The 19,887-nt window shown below is 39.4% G+C and overlaps 1 protein-coding gene across 1 annotated transcript; it reads right to left on the reverse strand.

Annotated features, from left to right (window-relative positions):
- Positions 1 to 12,044: 12,044 nt before the first annotated feature.
- Positions 12,045 to 17,682, reverse strand: LOC118453526 (uncharacterized). The gene is made up of 2 exons (XM_087839256.1): positions 17,652 to 17,682; positions 12,045 to 13,400 (listed from the first exon to the last, which is right to left on the reverse strand). The coding sequence occupies exon 2, from the start codon at positions 13,392 to 13,394 to the stop codon at positions 12,531 to 12,533; it is 864 nt and encodes a 287-aa protein (XP_087695382.1). The 5' UTR covers positions 13,395 to 13,400; positions 17,652 to 17,682; the 3' UTR covers positions 12,045 to 12,530.
- Positions 17,683 to 19,887: the final 2,205 nt, after the last annotated feature.

A 19,887-nucleotide genomic window follows, 5' to 3' on the forward strand; every position in this document is an offset into this window, starting at 1 on the left:
GCTGAAACAGATTGATGAAATAATGTTTTTCCTTTTCTGTCTTGTAATCTTTGTATTCTCTGAGCGGCTGTCTGAGCCACATTTGTGGGCATGTCTGTGGTCTGTTCTAAAGCTTTACCCTGTCTGAGAGCAAATATTTACCCAACGCCCCCCAGTTTATCTGTGCAGCCACAATTAAATATTTTAACATCAGTTTCCAAAAACATCACAAAGCAGCATTTGGGTCTTTTCAGAGACGTGACCTTTGGGGATGATTTTATTAGGGTCTGCAGTCAAAATGTTGCATAAAGACTCCATCCTGCTTTAAATCACCAATGTCTTGGTTGTCTTTCTTATTGTCTTTGGAAATAAAATCATGATTTAGCGCATATCTAAAGCTTTAGTGGACAGTCAGTCAGAAACAGTGTTTGCAGTTCAGCTCTAAACAACGCCCTTTGCACACTGCCACAAACAGCTGCGCGTGTCTGTTCAGCATCAGAGCTGTTTATCAATGATGGGAGGCAATGAGTTGACAAAGGAGGCAACCTTGGGTTGCTGCCAGTTGGAGAGCAACACTTCTGTTTTTAAAACTTTAGTCTGAAGAAAAACTGAAACATTTTCAAGACTGGCCTCCGAGGATGTTTAAGCCAGAGAAATCATGAGGCACTTCCCCGTGTGTTTCGTTTTTCTTTCAGTTTTGTTGCATTGAAGAATAGGCGATACTTTTATGCGTGAAACTCTGTAGCAGTACAATCTGAGAGCGTTTACTGCTCTCAATGCCACTTTTTCTGGGAAAAGCCTTTTGAAGATTGGAAGTTGTTGTGGTGTGATACAGAAGTGCCAGAGGTTTTAGAACCAGATGCAAAAGCTATTCATTCCAACTGGGACATCTTGCTGGGACTTGAAAAGCTCAGTGTTCACGAAGACTGTGATGTACTCCGCAGCTGAGACCTAATCAAATTTGAAATGAAAGACATAAAAACACAGATGGTGAAAGAAGAGCCAGATTCTTTCCATGTCCATAAAAATGGTTGTTATGACGGAGGGGACACTGTTTTGGGTTTAAAAGTTAACCCCTGGTGGGCTGATTCTGCCACCACTGTGGGAGGTGTCTTTGACTGGATGATGTTTCAGCACTGCAAGGTCATGGGTTTGACCCCACATGTTAGCAAAGCGGATAATACACAGCACCTGCACTGATACACATGCAAGTCTCGGACAAGTTGTAAGTGTTGAGATGTGCAAGTGATCCAGCCTGAAAACAATGTGGCTGGCATGCAGTACAATCAGTGTAGAATGGATGTTTTCAAATCACTTAAAATCCAAGTTAAATTTTGCCAGAAAGGTCAAGAAAAACTGTCCATAACTGTCAGTTAGGGCAATAAAGTGGTAATGTCCCTTATTGTTCTCTAATATCTGCTTAATGTTTAAACTTTTGCAATACTAACATTAAAAAAAAAACAACTAATACTGGGACTTTGTAACAGTTACAAAACAATATATAATCATTTTACCTTCTAAAAATATCTTCATTAAATTTGGTAGCAACTCTGACATAACGTCATGATGCATTAAGGTGGACTTAACTGTTTCCAGAGAAAGGCGATCTGGACCTCCTTGTCTCAACTCACTTTTGCATTCATTTTTTAATAGTGACCCTTGGGAGCATTTCATGCAGCCTGCAAGCATGACAAGGAAAGAATGGGCTGCTGTATGTATCCTTCCACAGTTCATGTGATTCTATGATGTATATTCAGAGAACAAGAAAGCATTTCTCTTTAGTTTCAGGTTATTCTTTCTAAGTGATCACAAAAGACTACAGCTTGATCAAAACTGAATGTCTGCTCCTTCAGATGAAACTTTAAATAATGTTACATATTTAGAAAACTCCTTAGCTCTGATTTGTTCACAATTGTCATTCATGTAAGCAGGTTAGATTACACTCAGCAGTAACCTCAAAACACTTGAAAGCGCACCTTCAAACAAACAGTTTGTGTGGAATCAAGGTGAGTCCAGACTGCTGCACCTTCCTGACCCTGCTGGAGGTTTTGTCCTGTTAAAAGGGAGTTTTCACTTCACACTGTCGCCAAAGCGCTTGCTCATATGATTATTGGGGTTTTCTCTGTTTTTCTTTGTATTATTGTAGGGTCTTTACCTTACAATATCAAACGCCTTGAGGCACTTATTGTTGTGTTTTGGTTAATAAAATAAAATTGAAAGTTGGGCTCTTTATGTGTGAAGTTTGCATGCTATCCCTGTGCCTTCATGGGTTTATGCAGTTCAAACACTCGCATGTTAGATTAACCGGTGATTCGAAATAGATGCAAATGTCTGATTGTCTGTAGTATCCACATGACTGACTCATGACCTGTTCAGGACCTCTTGCCCTATGGAAACTGGGATGGACTCCAGGCCACTGTTGGACAAGTCAGCAAGAAAATTGATATATGTTTATTCAATTTGGAAAAAAGAGGAACAAAGTGCCAACTTTCCAAACAGCTGGAGTATTTTCACAACCAGATGGTCAGAGGAAAAGAAAAAGAAAAGTATTTAAGCATCAGTGGATACCATGCTAAATTATCTGTTGTTTTTTCAAATATGGCAGTACATTTTTCTGATGAAAAGCTGCAAAACTTACCAACATCAAAGCTCAAAAGAGAAAAATAAGGTAAAAAAAAAAAAGATTAGCCCTGCATTCTCATCAGAGCATGTGTCCAACGTACACTTCACTCTGATTTATGAATGCTGAGCCAGTTTTACCCTCGTAAAATAGAATAATCTGTACATTGCACAGGTTTTTGCAGGCTATTTTGGCAGTGAAGAGAAATAGGCTTCAGACCTGCTTCAATTGTATTTTGAGATTTTAGTTTTTCAGTTTTTTTGGCTGTTTTAAGAAATTCAATTCAGCACACAATTCGGTGGTTTAAGACTTTAACACACAACTTAATGGAAGTTGAATAAAAGACACCACTTTCCCAGTGAGTCAACGCAGTGAAACCAGTAGTACAGCAAGTCAGTGTATAAAGTTCTCCTGCTGATGCACAATCAGATCAATGTAGGTCTCGACAAACAGCTTTACGGGTGTTTTTTTAAAAAAAAAACAAATCCATTTAATCTAAACTGACATTATGTGAAATGATAGAATAACTTAAACCCACTTAAACCCAGATACTGAAAACAAATGTTACGATTTTCATACAGTGTTTTTGATCAGGATTAAATCAGAAGACATGGTGTTCTTATTTAAAACAAAAAGTACCATCCACATGGCTACGCTGTGCGGTCCTGGCATTGGGCTGAAATAAAATCAAAGAAGATCAAGTGGAGGACTGGTGAAAAAGGTCTTTGAGTAGTCAGGTACTTTAAGTGTATAAAATGGGTTATGTTCACTGCGGCTCAACTGGGACACTTCTGATGAGTTCTTTGGCAACAAGGCGTCAAATTGCACATCGTTGTGCGTGAAGATATGTGCACCGCCGCTGACAGTGAACTGCTCTTTTTTTTAGAAGAAGTCCAGAAGTAGCAGCATGGTGTAGACCTCATCAAGGTTCAAGGAGAACAGAAACATCGCAGAGTCCCCATTATGCCACTATTTTATCCCTCAAATTCAGACTGCTGCTGGGGTTTGTAATGTGGGTACATGATGAGCTACTGAGCTTTTAAAGGCTGAGGAAGTTTTATTCATTTAGAAATCAAAAGAACACCCATCCCTCTTTCTATCTCTCTCCCACTTTCTTTTTCTCTCTGCGTTTCACACTTTGTTAGATTTTCTTAAATGCACACAGTGGCCTTGAAACAAATTAATTAAAAACTTAGCAGAACAATTGAAAACTGATGTGAATGAGGACAAAAAGAATCATTAAGATGACCAAACAGCTGATTTCACAGACGACGCACTTCTATGTATGTGTGTGTTTTTAAATGTTTTCAAAAAGCATTTGATCTACAACTGCACATAAAGTCTTTTTTTTATTATTTTGAATGGCATCTTTCATTTATTAAGGAGCAAAGGGAGAAACGCAGCTGGCAAAACTTTGGTGATGCAAGAAACACTTAAAATCCTCTAAGAGATTTTCATGAAAGTGCCATTGAAAATTGAAAATACTCCATAAATCTAAAAATCTGATTATTAAAGATATAAAATATTTGAATTATTGCAATTTTGTTTTCCTTTTCTTAATTTTAAAATTGGAGAAAAAAACATGGCTACGCCCTTTCGACACTAGAGTCCAAACTGCATCGAATTTGCAGATGACACCACGATCATTGGTTGCATTTCAGATGGAGACAAGTGTGGTTACAGAGCAGAGATGAGAGCCCTGACATCATGGTGTTGGGACAACAACCTGCTGCTCAACATCAGAGAGGCCAAAGAGCTCATTGCAGATTACAGCAAACTGCAGGGTGGAGAGCACACCCTCATTCACATCGACAGGACAGGGTTGGAGAGAATCAGATGCTTCAGGTTTCTGGCGTCAACATCAGCGAGGACCTGAGCTGGTCACATTACATGGATTTGATTACAAAAGCAGCGAAACAGCTCTGCTTCCTGCGATGACTGAAGAGGTTTGGCATGGACTCTAGAATACTCACCAACTTCTATTGATGCACCATCAAGAGATTTCTGTCTGGTTATATCACGACCTGGTACGGCACTTGTAATGCTCTGGAACACAAAGCTTTATGGAGGGTGGTCAGATCAGCACACAGATCAGCAGTTTTCCTTTTCTACGTGCAATATTGAGAAACCTCAGAGACCAAGAATTTTAAGGGTTTCTGCTTATGAAATCATATTTATCACATAGAAAGCAATGTGTGTGTACTGAAGGCATCAAATGCTCATTTATTGCTTTAAATTTAATTTGTGACAGTTACAAATAAATGTTATCTAATTATACTTGGCCTTAATGATCACAAACTATCTGAAACAAGCAGCTGAATTATTACTTGCACATATACAGACCTCATTATTTGAAACTTCTCTGTTGTGTGGCTTGATTTTGAGAAATCTTTCTTGATTTATGAATATATTGAGTATTTGGTGTTAAATCTTACGAACTCATTGGTGATTTTCTTTCATAAGAAATGTGATAACAGTGTAAAACCCCAAGTTTTTCCTAGTTTTCCCCAAAATGCTTATCTTGGTGTCCTCTTTTTTCTTTTTTTTAATTTAATTCAGGGTTCATATGCGCAATGGCTTTACCTTCCACAGACTGAGACAGCTGCAGCAATTTATTTACTACTAGGGTATACAGAACCCCCCTGCTATGCCTCCTATGTGTATCATTACACTTCTTCTCTTTTCCATCTCTCCCCTCTCCACCCCTCTTGTCTTTCTGGCAGCCAACCACCTGACAACACAAGCATTTCTCCAGATGTGTGTGTTTCCTCTGACACCACAGCTGTCCACCCAGCCCTGCAGCTTATCTATGCGCCTGTGCGTCAGTGTGTATATTTGTGAGTGTGTTGGTCAGTTAGCGTCCCGTGGTAGGAAAACACAATGGTCATCAGCAGTGGGAGTTAAAAGTTCAGAGTAAGCATTCCATGACATATTATGTATCAGAGCTGAGGGACTATCACATACTGCTGTAGCCAAGCCAGCGTGTGTGTATTGTGCTCTCTTTGAATGTGTTTGCACCTTAAGTCAGCAAGTATGCTTTGCACCTTTTAGGTCCAAAATCTTCAATTTCAGTTTTTTAAAGGCCAAAATTTTTGTTTTCATGACCGAATACATCCCTAGTGGCTGATTAAAGGAGCCCGATAATGTCCATTTCTGTAACTGTTCAACATCACAGAAAGATTAGCCAGCTGTGTGGAGGTGAGAGGAGTTTATTGTTGATGTGCTTGAATGATATATCACCAAGGCAACAAGGCCAAGAGACTTTAGTCGTAGCTGTGTCAGGCATATAAAGTTGACATTAAGGCAACAAAATATGCTAAAAGGTTTAATCTACCTTAGTCATCTCAGGAGGACTTTAGATCTCTGTGGAGTGGGGACACAGCAATAAAATTCTTCACAATTTTCATTGGCCTGGGCAGACAGAACCCTCACATTACAAACCAAGAAAGGTTACCTCAGCTTGCCCAGTTCCAACCTTCATAACAAAACATGGACATACCCACGACACTGATGGATGATGCAGATTTCAAAAGCTTGTAATTAAGCAGAGGAAAAACCTGCTTCCAGAAACTGTAGCCAGCTGTGGCCACAATATTGCAGTAGTTTAAATGCATACAAACAGGGTTTATAAGAGAGTGCTGTTTGACATGCAGGGAAAGAGCTTTGGTAGGTTTTAATCGATGCCTATTTTTAAATGGGTAAGGACTAGGGCTGGGCTATATCATACCGTTCACGGTAATACCGGTGTAATGTTGGGCGATGATAAGAAAATGAAATATCGCGATAGAATATGGGTAAAACGCGCATGCGCTGTGCCTTTGTTTACATACGCACATGGTAGCCACGCAGAATGAGAAGAGCGAAAGTGGATCGTTGAATGAAACAGATGAACCAGAATTAGTTTGTAAAAATGCTGCAACTTCAGTGGTGTGGAACTGGTTTAGCTTTCGTCCGTCAGATACACAACAAAGCACAATTTTTGGTAGAGCATGCTAGTAGGCCGTCGTTATTACCGTGTTGTTTGGAAAATACTGCACACTTAAAATCACCTTTGATTTTTCTGAAAATCGACAGTGCCCTTTATAATCCCGTGTGCTTTATGTATGAATTCTGGTTGTGTTTACTGACCTCGAAACGATTTTACGTACACGGCGCTCGAAAACCTGTCAACTGTTTTAGTGCGACTTTGCTAAGCTACGAACCCGCACCGCTTGATCAGTGTTGCCAACTCCCCAGTAAGAAAAATCGCTATTGGCTGTCCTAAAAGTCGCTAGAAGTCGCTAAATGACGTCATTGCCTAATTTGCATAATTGGTCATGCTAATATAATTGTAACCTACGTTGTTGGAGAGAGAAATAACATCGTGGAAGAGACATAAAGTGAGTAAAAAAACGTCCTAAATGCATTTAGAGTTTATTTAGAACTACGAATTAAATTTATTTTAGCAATAATTGTTTTTTTGTAATGTCTCAATTCCAACCCCGCTCCTTTATCCGGGCTTGGACCAGCAAAAGTGACCTGAAATAGGCACTCTGGTGGAGTTACTTTGTGTGTGTGTGTGTTTGTTTTAAACCTGATCCACAAAACAGCATAACAGTAAAAGAAGAACTGACTGCGTTACAGTCAGTGCGGGAGCAGCGGCTTCGCTCACGCGCGATTCATTTGCAGTTCGGATGCACAGGTGTGAACATCTCCTGCCCTGATAGCAGTTGGGGGAGGACTATCCTCCACCTGTGAGCGCTTTGGCACGGGCGAGGTGCCCACGGCAGCACCGCTGCTTGTTGAGAGTAAGAGCGATACACGCTTTCATGTCAAAAAGACGTCATAAATAAGTCTCCAATAACACCAGAAAAAGTCGCCAGATTTGTCGCTAGTCGCTTTTTAGAAAAAAAGTCGCTAAGGGGGTCTGAAAACTCGCTAAATATAGCGACAAAGTCGCTAAGTTGGCAACACTGCGCTTGATGGATTGTCGGAGCATTACGGCTATCGTAGGCGGAGCCTCGCGGAGTGATACGTACGGTGCTTCAACATAATATCACGGTATTGTGTGCGTATAACCTTTTTTTAAGTTTTGTGGATATTATACATGGTTATGCTGAGGATATGTCGGTCAGTTTCCACTGGAAATGCCTTTTGGTGAAACTGTCAGCAAGGAATTTGCATTTGCACTGTTACGTTTTTATATAACTTGCACATTAAAAAAAACAGCTGCTTGTTTAAGTGAAAATACATTGATGGTTGTTTTTTTGGTTTTTTTGCACTAATAAAGTTGTGGAGTTGTAAAGTATTTTGTCTAGTGTCATTTATATCGTCAGTCATATCGTTATCGCAAATTTTCAAATGTGTATCGTGATAAATATTTTTGGTCATATCGCCCTGCTCTAGTAAGCACTGCTGTTTTGCTTGCCCTGACAAAAAAATCTGTAACTCATACCAAAAACATTTTCTTTGGAAGATAAAAATACAGAGTATAGCATCATGTCTGAGAGGAAATTCCAGGAGACAGGCATTTACTCTATGAGTGTTGGACAGGCCTGTAGAAGCCCCTTGACCCATTAGCAGGACAAGTATCTGCTCCTTTGTGCAAGAAGGAACAGGATGAGCACTGCCAGAGCCCTACAAAATGACCTCCAGTAGGCCAATGGTGAGAATGCCTCTGACCAAAACAGGAACACGAGAGTGTCTGAGGGCCTGTCATCCTCTGTTGCTCACTGCTTGGCACCACGGAGCCCATTTGACATTTGCTATTGAATACTAAAATTGTCAGGTCCAACACTGGCACCCTGTGCATTTCACAGATGAGATTCTACAGCTCTAGGCAACTGCACCGTGACTGCCATCAGTTATCTGGATGACCCAGATAGTTGATTCTGGGACAGTAAAGAATGAACTTTGATTTTTTGATTTGATTTTTTTGTACCTTGATGACTGACATGTTTAAAGACAAATTTTTGGACCCATTGTCAGACCCTACAGTGGTTGGTCTCGGATTCCTCCAGATGCACGACTATGTACATTTACAGACTGACATTTTACCAGAAATGAAAGTTACAACAGATAATTAATTTTTTAATGTATAATAGTGATGCATTCATTAGTCTTTTCAGAACTTTTATTTATGATATGAGACTGAAACAGTAAGGTATGCTTGTGGTTCAGTTGTGCTCTGGAGGTTGCTTTGCCTTCATTTCGCCACCAAATGTTGTTCTTTGCCTCAAAACTTTGGATCTTTTTTGCCAAAAACAGAAGTAAAGCTTTAAACTTTTGAGACTTTAGGTGCCCATCGCTGGTTAAAAAATACCCCTTCACAGGAAAAAATGTTTTCTACTGTTATGATTTCTGGACAAAAGGCCCCAAATGTAGGACTCACAAAACAGACTTGAAGAATGACACAAAAAAAAGGACTTTAAGAAAGTTCAGTACAGGGGACCAAGAAAGTCACATTCCAAGTCTTTACAAACACATATAGCACACAAAGCATACCAAAATGTGCTTTCACACTTGCCAAAACATCACACTGAGACCTTGGAGGCGGTGGTCTCTATAGGGGTCCGAACAATGGTGTGAATGTTATCCGACCCCAATCCAAGCTAACTACTGTATGTTACAAGCCTAGAATGCTTTGTATTCTCACTGGTGTAAGCTATTAAAGATGTGTAATAATCTGTAAAGGCTAGCAGCTAGCCATGAAATAAATGTAAGTTCTCTGTGTTTTCCAATAGCCCAGAACACAGCACCGTCTTCCACTATTTACTTTTGTTGCTCCTGCCCCAGACACATCTGGCCAATTAGCAGGCTGAACATTCTCACGTGGTTTGCAGAGCTGCATTTTAGTTTGCTTGGAGTTCACTTTGACTTTTCTTTGCGTGAAAACACCCAACCTGACAAAACTGAGGCTGAGAGTGGAGACACCTGGGAAACTAGACACGGCTGCATTAAATAAAGTGATGAGACAAGGGAAATATAACTAAAATAAAGATCTTTGAGACAAAGGATTATCAAAATAAAACAGCAAGTAACATAACAAGGAAACAACACAGAGATGATGACTTAAAAGAAGATATTCTGGAGGATAAATTAATAAATATAATAATAAATAATGTCAAAACATAGTAATTCTTCTAAGTAGACTCTGAATACTAGAGTGAAAGGACACCTCCAGAGTCACAAACAGCTTCTTCCCGTAGGCCATTAAGACTATTAACAAACACTAACCCCCACACCCTACGGCTGCCCACCCACCTCACTAATCTGAGGCATAGTCTGAGTAACCCTCATCACTCAGGCCACTCACACACAGACTCCACTCAGACCAAGGCTTTTCTTTTCTTTGTATATATTTCTCTTGTTTTGTATCTATCCCTCTTCATCATATATATTTATTCTGGTTGCTATTAATTCCTGCTGTCTACTATTTATATTTTATTCTAGCACAGTTGGTGTGGAGCACTCACATTGTCATTGTACATGTACAATGACAATGTGTTCCATTCTCTTAAGTAACTCCATAACTAAAACTCCATTATTACCAGAAAATCAACAAACGAACCCAACAAAACACAAGGATCATGACATCTGTAGAATAATGTATAAGTTGGGAGTGAGACCTCTCTCACTGTTGAGACAACATGGCACTGATGGAAAAAGGACACCTCGTGCATGTCTGAGAGAGGGCATTGTATTTGAAAATAAGAGCAGACTATGACTTGCCAGGAATGAGGACGTGCTGGTTTTCAAATATTTCCATCGTCACAGAAGCGACTGACTGCCTTCTTACTAGTGTTGCCTGAAAATGATAAAAGCATTAAGTCTTAAGTCTGCTGTATGTTAGCAACTTGTGCTCAAACTCTTTGTTAATATGTTTATATGTCATCCAGATAAGTCTGTAAGTCTTAACATACAGACCTAATTGGGGGTTTTTTAGTGGAAAGAGAGAAATATGCTTCATATCATCTGCACACGTTTAGGTTGTTTATTTTATGGTGGGGTTTTTGTGTGCGTGTTTTGTGTTTGTGCAAAATAAAAGAGAGGGCGGAAGGGGGTCTGAGTCTGTTTGTGTGTCCCACTTACCTAGTTTCTTGAATCAAAAAAGTGTGTGAACTCAAACAGCGGTGACTAAGAGGAACAATAAAACTCTTTATTCAAAACAGCACTTTAAAAGTTCAGCAAAGATTTTCTTGCAGTAAATTTGTCGATGTCCAACTGTGTTTAAGTAGTTACTTATTTAAAAAGAAAACAGAGTTTTTATGCGATTCCAGGATCGCATTAGTGTTTGGGTAAGACCTGTGGCGCCCTGTTTTTTTTTTCTTTTTGTACTTCCAAGATCTGACTTCAACGACTAAGTGAGTATGAAAACGAGCTTTCTTTGAGCCAGAACACAAATTTGTCCAAAATGCCAGTATCGTTGCTCAGTGTACGGGCTGAATGAGTCATGCTGGATACATAAAGATTTTGAGGGTGATTACAAAGAAAGCTAACCAAACAATTTGCCAATGTTATGTCTGATTATAATCCAGTGTGATACAAGTTCATCTACAAAACATCTGCTGTCCAGTTTCATCTTCTGTTACAGCTATAGCAGTCTGCTAGTCGTTGTACTCTGCATTATATTTAGCAGGGCTTTCCTTTTTGGCAGGACCTGACCATAGAAGCAAAATCAAACAAAACAAAATAATTTTACTGACAGGTGACCACCATTTAAAAGTAAATGATTTCCTAAATGGAAAACAAAATAAATTCTAGTTGTTGTCATGTCCCAAGTAGGTCAGCACTGCTGAGCTCATGCTGAAAAATGCTGAAATTTCTTTACTGTGCTGCCATCCAAAGGACAAATGTGGTCATTGCTACTGGAGCCAAGTATTGTTTTGTAAGAAAGAAATAAAAGTCAGATCCAGTGCACTTTAATCCATCATGAAATGTAACAGTTACTTATCATCCAGCAGTTTTGAGGATACAGAAATGCCACTTAACCTCAATGACAAGTTCATTTCTGAACAAGAAACACAAACGAATACACAGTTGAACTCATAATAATATGTTATCATTAATAAATAGCATTAATATAATATTACAATTAAATGCAAATGAATCATATTTTCTCCTGTAACAAATAAAATTCCCAAATCTTGGAGTAAGATAATGTGTGTTGCCTACTTTAGAGGAAATAACAGTAACAGACCCCACAGACTATATATAAATGATAGATTTAGCTTCTATGTCTACAGAGTGACCAACGGAGAAGTACTGGCTTGGTAATGGGTAGGACTATGGACTTGCTGAGGATTGTAGTCAAAAGCTGCACAGAAAGGATATATATAGACCAACTCTAAAAATAGTCCACAATCCACAGTGTTTTGGTAGCTTAGAGAACTCAAAGTGGCAGGCATCTTCTCTCCCTGTGCTGCAGAACAGAATGGTTTGTCATGTCATCGTGTCGCGAAGGAGGACAGAAGTATATGCTAGAGATAGTCTATCTAGCTACCTTGCTTTTACCTGCATTCTTTCTGATGCCCAACAGGGGGCGATTACTCAGGTTTCTAAAAAGCCTTCTGCTATTATCGAAGTACTTCCATACTCTCTGATGTCACTGAATACCTGGTAACTTTTTGAGGCTCAGTTGCTAGTTTTACATCATAGTGTACAGAGTATGAAATTCCTTTGTAAATTTGTCATCATTATTTGAGTCAGAAAGGTGGATAAACCAGGAAATGCTAATTGGTTAATGACTTGTTACTCATAAGCTGTTAACCAATAAGTGGTTCACTTTTCGTGTCTGACTTAAAAACACTAAGATAGCTACAAAAGACAATTAAACTGATTGTGTTATGGTGGCTATGTCCACCTTATATATATATATAGTCCATGGACTGAGCTTGTGTGTGCATATATATAGGCTATTCATCATACCTGACTCCATGAATCACTTTAAATCCTAGATAAGCACTTTAGCTTCATCAATGGAGGAGGTGATAATGGTTTCAGCCAGCTGTTGGGCCAGTAGGTTAAGATCACTGTCATGTGACATCTGTTCTCTTTTTTTGGCAGCCAGAACCCACTTAGTAATATCACATGACAGAGCCTGTGCAAAAGTCTCTATAGTTGGTTCATGCAGAGGTGCTACTTCGAAACTGCCTCTCCCCAAATCATCTGTAGACAGCGACTGCATGAGATGCTCCATCAGTTCAACATGAGGGTCGTTGATCAAAGCGTCTCCGTTGTCCTCCTTGTCCTTTGGCGTTGGTGGAGGAGGCGAGGGTAGGAAAACCTTTGCCAGGCCTCCTTTTAGCTTACGGGCGAAGCTGCTTCTGCTCCTCTCCAGCTCTGGGAGAAGAGGCGTGGTCGGTGGGGCGTCGGGGTAGTCGAGGGATCCAACAGCAGGAAGCCCTGACTGGGATAGAGGTGGATGGCAAGGCTGGGTAGAGGTCTGGTGTTCTTGGTCTCTTCTAGATTTATCCTCAAAACACTGCCGTTCCCCCTTGTTGTTCTCCATCTCTATTTCAGCACCCTCCATGTGGTCCTTTAAGTTTCTTCCTCTACACACTTCACTCAGAGCGATCTCAATCACTGCGGATGCTAGCGCCTCAGCTAGCATTTCGTGCTCTTGGTTATAAATGGACTCCTCAGGTTCTACTGTTTCCTTTTGGCTAAAAACTGATCGAAGTATGTGCTCTGACATGTTTTGGGCAAACTCCCCGAGAGCCTCTGTGTTTAGGGGGCTTGTTTTGAGGCCTTCGGGAATACCAGGGTCTTGTGGAGGGGGCTCTGGCATCCTCGAATCTGCACTTTCTGTCTTCATTGGATCCTGTGTGGATAAAAACAATAATCTCTGTGAAAGTGCAGGGAATATTGATTTTCCTGCAGCTTCTTTTCAGCTACAGAAGGTAATGTAAAGCAAAGAAAAATAACCTCTGGTTTGGACTGCTTGTTTGGAAAATTAGTTTATTTTTGCACTTTTATTTGAATATTGCTTGCCAGCGTGCTCAGTGTAAGCTAAGTACAATGTCAATATTTCCCTTGGTGTATGCTTTCTCCTTTCATCCCCCAAAGAAACATTTTTTTTTTATCCCTCGGCTGTTTCAGATTAGACAAGAAATAAAATGAGATTACAAGAATGCTACAAGTACAAGAAAAATCAAACAAGAAAGTCTAGCAAGGAGAGCATAGAGAAAGAATAACGAGACAGAAATAATAGAGGAAGTCCCCTTGCAGAATGAGATGGAAAGTAAGATTGAGGCCTCAACCACAGCCTGTCACCATATGAGCTGTCAGCCAGCAGGATGTGACAACCAGGAAGTTCGGTTTGCTATTAGATTAGCACGAAACACTCTGTTGGTCTCAAGTAGCACCAACTCGCCCGACAGCTGATGCACAGTTTGTACAGAAATGGAGAAAGGTTTGTTACCCGGAGAGCAAATGATGATAACTTTTGACAGGCATAATAATTTTCTAGAAGGTCTTTGTTTTTCAAGTCCAGCTTCATTCTGAGGCTCCGAGTGTGCAGTGTTGATATTAAATAGCATAAAATTTCCTACAGCTGCCACTGCTCTAAAGAGTCAGATTGAATAAATTTCAGGCAGCCTGTTTTGTTCTACTAATTCCTCTTATGTTAAATTAATAGTTTGATATTGTAAAAGACACTAAGCCTTTCTTTATTTCCTCTTTTTGAGCGTTCAATGAGAAGATAATTACCAACAACATCCAACAACATCCAAACACTGTGGTGGTAATAAAAATCTGCCTGGCACCATCTCTAAAGCTTACTCATTAACTTTATGTGTTGTTTGTTTAAATCGCTCAAAATATGAAAATTAAGAACAGCATGCTCCATTTTTTTTCATGGGGGTTATAGGGGAATGTTTTTCTTTCTTATTTGTCTGGCTGCGAGCAGATGAATTATTGATCTTCTGATGTAATTCTTGGCAAAATGTGGCCTTGTACATAAACATTACTCATGACATTTGAGAGCACAAACAGGCTTGTGTAATGGGATTTGCCCTTATTGTTAAAGTTATATCTTAAACATACCTTACTATTAGTATGCTTCTTGACTCAAAAACTACAAAAACAATGTGACACATTGTGAGATGTGTGTCACCACAGTGTGTCAGTTAGAGTAGTAGGCCTATGACCACATGGTGTGAAATTCTGGTTAACTTAATAGGTGTTAAGCTGCATCCATATAGGGAGCAACCACAGCAACGTTGTGACCAGACACCAGAGAAAGTCAATGAATTTCAGTACTTATGGGTGAAAAAAACTGCTGACAATGTAAGGTAGGCGGAGATACACTTTTTTTAACTTCAAGACGAGCGATTGAAGCAATTACCAACAGGAGCATAGGACATTGATGACTGGCCTATGATTGGACAGTAAATACACTGAACTGAAGTGAAGCTTGAAATGACCACTAGCAACAAACTGTCAGCTTCAAAGGGATGTGAGATGTGCGAATTGCTCCCTGTGTGCATGCAGCTTTATTAGTATTAGTGTAACTTTGGCTGACTAATTAATTACTTCCATCAAATTGTTTCATCTAAAATACTGGGGGGATAACACCTTTTAACTACTTCTTACTGAGTACTAGTTAGGTTGTGTTTCAAGGTATGTTTAGGCTAGCATAGAAATATAAAAAGACACACTCTTATTTAAAATGCATCTTATTTTAATACTTGCTAGTTGCCCTGCGACAGACTGGCGACCTGTCCAGGGTGTACCCCGCCTCTCGCCCTATGACAGCTGGGATAGGCTCCAGCATCCCCCGCGACCCTGAAAAGGATAAGCGGAAGCGAATGGATGGGTGGATTGATAGTCGCTAAGTATTCCTTTTGACTCAGAAATTACAAAGCAGATTAAACTGCTTTCGGTATAGCTTGGTCTAACTAGATTACAAAGACATTAATACCTTCAAACAGCAGTTATAGCCACTGAAAATAATATCTTCTATCAGTCCATGCTCTGTGTTAATTTGGTTGTTTATTGGGACTAGAACACAGATGAGACGAGCTTATTTAAGGTCTCACTTGTAGGCCTGGATACTGGTTGGTAACTCTGTGGCAACCTATGGTTGCTATGGGAAAATGTGTAATCTCAGTTGGCAAATTGTTAATGGGAGTCTCTGGATGACATCGACTGTAAAGAGGGTGCTGCACTTGACACCTGCTTTTGTTTGCTTTGGTAGCTCAAAAGTTTCTGCAGTTTACACGTAAGATGACTTTTCTGCAAACACAAGACAGACTTAGAAACTAGCTCTGTGAGCTGTAGTGAAACTTGAAAAAGCGCAATGGAAACCAGAAATGATGAACATTCACCTTGAAAATAACATTTGTGCCTTACCAGTGTAACAATCACATTTCAAAATATGAAAAGTTTCTGGTTCATGACATACTTTTTGCTGTTTAACTACAGCCTTGGGAATAGTTTGCAAGTGTTTGCAGACCTGTTGACTTCTTTCACATAAACTACCGATGACTGTGATAACCTCCAGCAACTAATTACCAACCAGTCTCAGAATACTTATTTCTTTCAAATGGTTGTTTTCAGATGGTAACCAACAGATCTATAGACCTGTATTTTAAGTATGTCTTCTCTCTCACAAAGCCCACAGTGTGTTATGGAATTTGTTAGCGCTTGTTAATGCTATGCTAACATAATTGCAATCAAATGTTCCCATCTAAACTACTGAAAATAATACATTGTAACCATTCTTCAAGAGGTACTAATTCTGGTGTTTTTTGGCAGAGACTTTGTTGTTGTTTTAGTTTGCTCTCTGAATGAGGAACTACAAACAGATTAGGCAAGATGGAAGACAAAAATAAAGAGAGGGGGCTAACGATATAGTTACTCCTCTCAACACAGCTTTACTTTGCTAGTACATAAATGCATTAATGGCATAAAACTGTATTTTCTAAACTACTAAAAATAAGAATTTTGAACCAATCCTCGGTTCTAGTTGAATTGTAATTATGAGACAGAAATGTGGAACCAAAATTAGTACCGTGAACGACTTCCTTAACTTTAGTCTCATCACAGTTTCTGTGTTATTACTAGCTTACGATCTCTGAATCTGGCTGTGAATGTCAGAAGAATTGGCATTATTGGCCTTCTAGGCTGGCTGGTTCAGTTGCAGCTTTTAGAGGATCGTTTACCTCTTGAATGTAAATATAAATTAAAAACAATAATTTTCTCCTTCCCATTGTTTTCTTCATGTAGCCACAATGTAAAATGATTTTTTACTTTACTGGCATACATGTTGCACATTTAATATGGTGTGTCACACCATTATCTTGTCATTACCCATTAATTTGACCACCATCCTCTGTTCAAAATGGACAGAGCCCAAAGATGAGGTTGAGACTGGGAATGAAGTGCAGATGTGGAGTAAATTGCAGCTAAAACAAGAAATGTTTTTCTTTTGGCAATATGACTTGGACCTCTACATAGAGACAGGAATATTTAGGCCTGTGATCAGAGGATGTTCCCTTGCTTCTTTCTGTGTTACACAATCTTGTGAGTCCCTAATTTGATTACACTAACACACCTCACCTACTCTCTCTAGCGCCCACGCTAACAGCACAAAGGCAGGTCAGAGATGCAAATTACTTGTTAAAAAAAAGAGCCGATGCCTACAATGACCTTTTGTTTAACCTTTATTTCTTCCTCTTCCAGTTTCAGTGTTACAATCCAAAGTTTGTTCTTTTGCTTTGTATCCTGTCTCAACCTATCTTGGATTAGGTTGAGTCTTTGAAAGCTCAAGGACATCCGTACAAATAAGGATTTACAAATTTACTCATGCAACTAGACCTCTGCCCAAACAGAACCAGAATCAACTCACTGTGTACAATTTCTGAAGTATGGCAGCTCAAAATGGCCAGCTTCTGATTTTTAAAGGTATATGGCAAGACTCAGGAGGAATGTTGAAGGCAGATTTCATACGATTAAAAGTAAAAGTTACATGCCTCAAAAGTTACGTAATACAGAACTGTATAAAAATAGAAATAAACAAGATGCAGTAAATAACAGGCAACTTAAACTGCCTACATTTAGAGAAACTTACCAGCTAGGAGAAGAGTGACAGTTGACGCTTTAATGCAGCCAGTGCAAATGAGTTTACAAGGAAGTGGTTTGACAAAGAAGTTCAGAAGTTTTACTCACTTCCTGTGTGTCTGTGTGTGTGTGTGTGTGTGTGTGTGTGTGTGTGTGTGTGTGAGAGAGAGAGAGAGAGAGAGAGAGAGAGAGAGAGTGAGAGAGAGAGAGAGATACTCACTGAAACAACAAAAAATGACACATTCATGGGCATTAGATGAACCTAATTGGGTCTGATATAAAATTCTGTCAGCTTAATCCTCTTCCTTTGTTCATGAGTTAAAACAGAAGAGGATCAAATGAAGGGCAGAGGAGGAGAGGTTATGAAGGAGGTAAAGCATTCCAGATGCTCGCCATTTACTCTTTTAAAAATACAGTACTCTTATTTACAGTTTGGTGCACCGCAACGGTCAAACAATTTTATGTATGAAAGGAAAACTCACCATGTTGTGCTCATTTGCGGGCTTGTATTTATTTTGTTCTTTGTCTAGAAGGTTTACACACTCGCATGTTCAGAAAACACATTACATTGCTGCAATATCTTTTTCTAAATCCTGTGTTTAAAATGCTTACAAATGTTGATGACTTTGCTTAAACCTTTGTTTAAAAAATGAAAATAAAAACCTTTATTAATAATTATAGATGGGTCTGAAACGTGTAGCCAAAACAAAAGTGCCTGCATTCTTTTCAATGGCCTCAAAGGGAGCAATGGCTGTGGTTACAACAGCACTTTTGGTCTTATAGACATAAGTGGACTAGTTCTAAAACACTCAAAGCAGTTTTTACTACAAGTGTTATTCACCCAATCACACAATGCTAAAAAAAATCTATGTCTGAGTGCTTTCTAACATTGACACACTGCGATGGATGCATCAGGGCAACTTGGGGTTCAGCATCTTGCCCAAGGATGCTTTAGCATGTGCACTAAAGGAGTCAGAAATTGATCCACCGACCTTCTGATTGATAGGCTAGCTTCTCGACCGCCTGACTTACATCTACCCTGAAAAAAGAAGATAAGGAAAAGTCTGGGCAAACAGCAGATAAAAGGCACCGATGATTTTACTGGTGATGGAAAAATTCAGAGCCTTTTTGTGAAGCTAATCTGTAACAAATAAAAATCCAGACACTTTAGCCTTAAAAATATCACTTTGATTAAATAGCTTGCACATACTGGTGAATTACCTATTAGAGAAACATATAAATGCTGTTAATTTTTAATGTATAAACATTACATTGGGGGGTAGTCTAATAAATGTGTTGTGTATATGATAAATATTAGTTGGAGACGTGAGGAAACCATCCATTTTATAATGAGCAATAAGTACTGCAATATTTTCCATTGCATAGAAAGAACATGACAAATCATAAAAAGAGGGTCCAAGTGCATGAATTTATACATCCAACCACTGGAACTGAGCCCACAGTCTGATCACTTTTGAATAATATTATGTGATATATTACCTCCATGACCCTGAATTTAACATTGAAACTCCACTCTTTTCTTTGCAGCTCTAACCAATTCCTCAGAATCATACAAACTACTCCTCCAAGCTCCGATGGAAGCAATCTGGAAGACTTTTCGTCTTGGAAGGAGGACAGCATGGAGAGGAGATGAAATAAAAACGGCGTTGTGAGATGATATCTCTCTGTAGACTTCATTAGATACCAAATTCCACGTTTGAACTGCAGGTCTTGCTGCTTTAGTGTGTCCTGTTCAAATAAACTGAAAGCATGGGGGAAAATGTTTAAACGGGTGAAGCCGAGGGACTTTGCCTTTTTAAAAATTTTGTTGAATCTGCTCTCTTGTGTGCTTGGCTTTGGCGTTGAAATGAAAACCGAGGAATGTTTGTTCAGTTTGGTGGTGATGATGGCGTCCGGAGATATGTAATGATGTGATCAGAGGGTGGATTTGAGGATGACGTGGCTGAGGTCCCCTGGTTAGAAATGAGTTTATTTTGTTCTCCTAGATACACTTTATGGCCTCAATTCCCATTATTCAGAAAAGAATCATAGATGACATCCTCCCAACTCCTGGCGTGTTGGTGGATGTTAGCTGCCAGCTTCTCCCACTGTCCATCCTGAACCCATTTAATCCACAGTCCTGTGACTCTATTACCCATGCTGTTACTGCAGTAACGCTGTGTTGTGAGCCCCAGAAGGCCCTCTGTGCTCTTTCCCCTCCAATCCAGGAAATACTTTTCTCTGCG

The sequence above is a fragment of the Neolamprologus brichardi genome, chromosome 3 (assembly GCF_056152115.1).
Source record: "Neolamprologus brichardi isolate AB-2024 chromosome 3, ASM5615211v1, whole genome shotgun sequence".
NCBI classification, from domain to species: Eukaryota; Metazoa; Chordata; class Actinopteri; order Cichliformes; family Cichlidae; genus Neolamprologus; species Neolamprologus brichardi.

Coding starts and splice junctions, on each gene's coding strand:
- LOC118453526 (XM_087839256.1), bottom strand. CDS start 13,394: ATGAAGACAGAAAGTGCAGATTCGAGGATGCCAGAGCCCCCTCCACAA.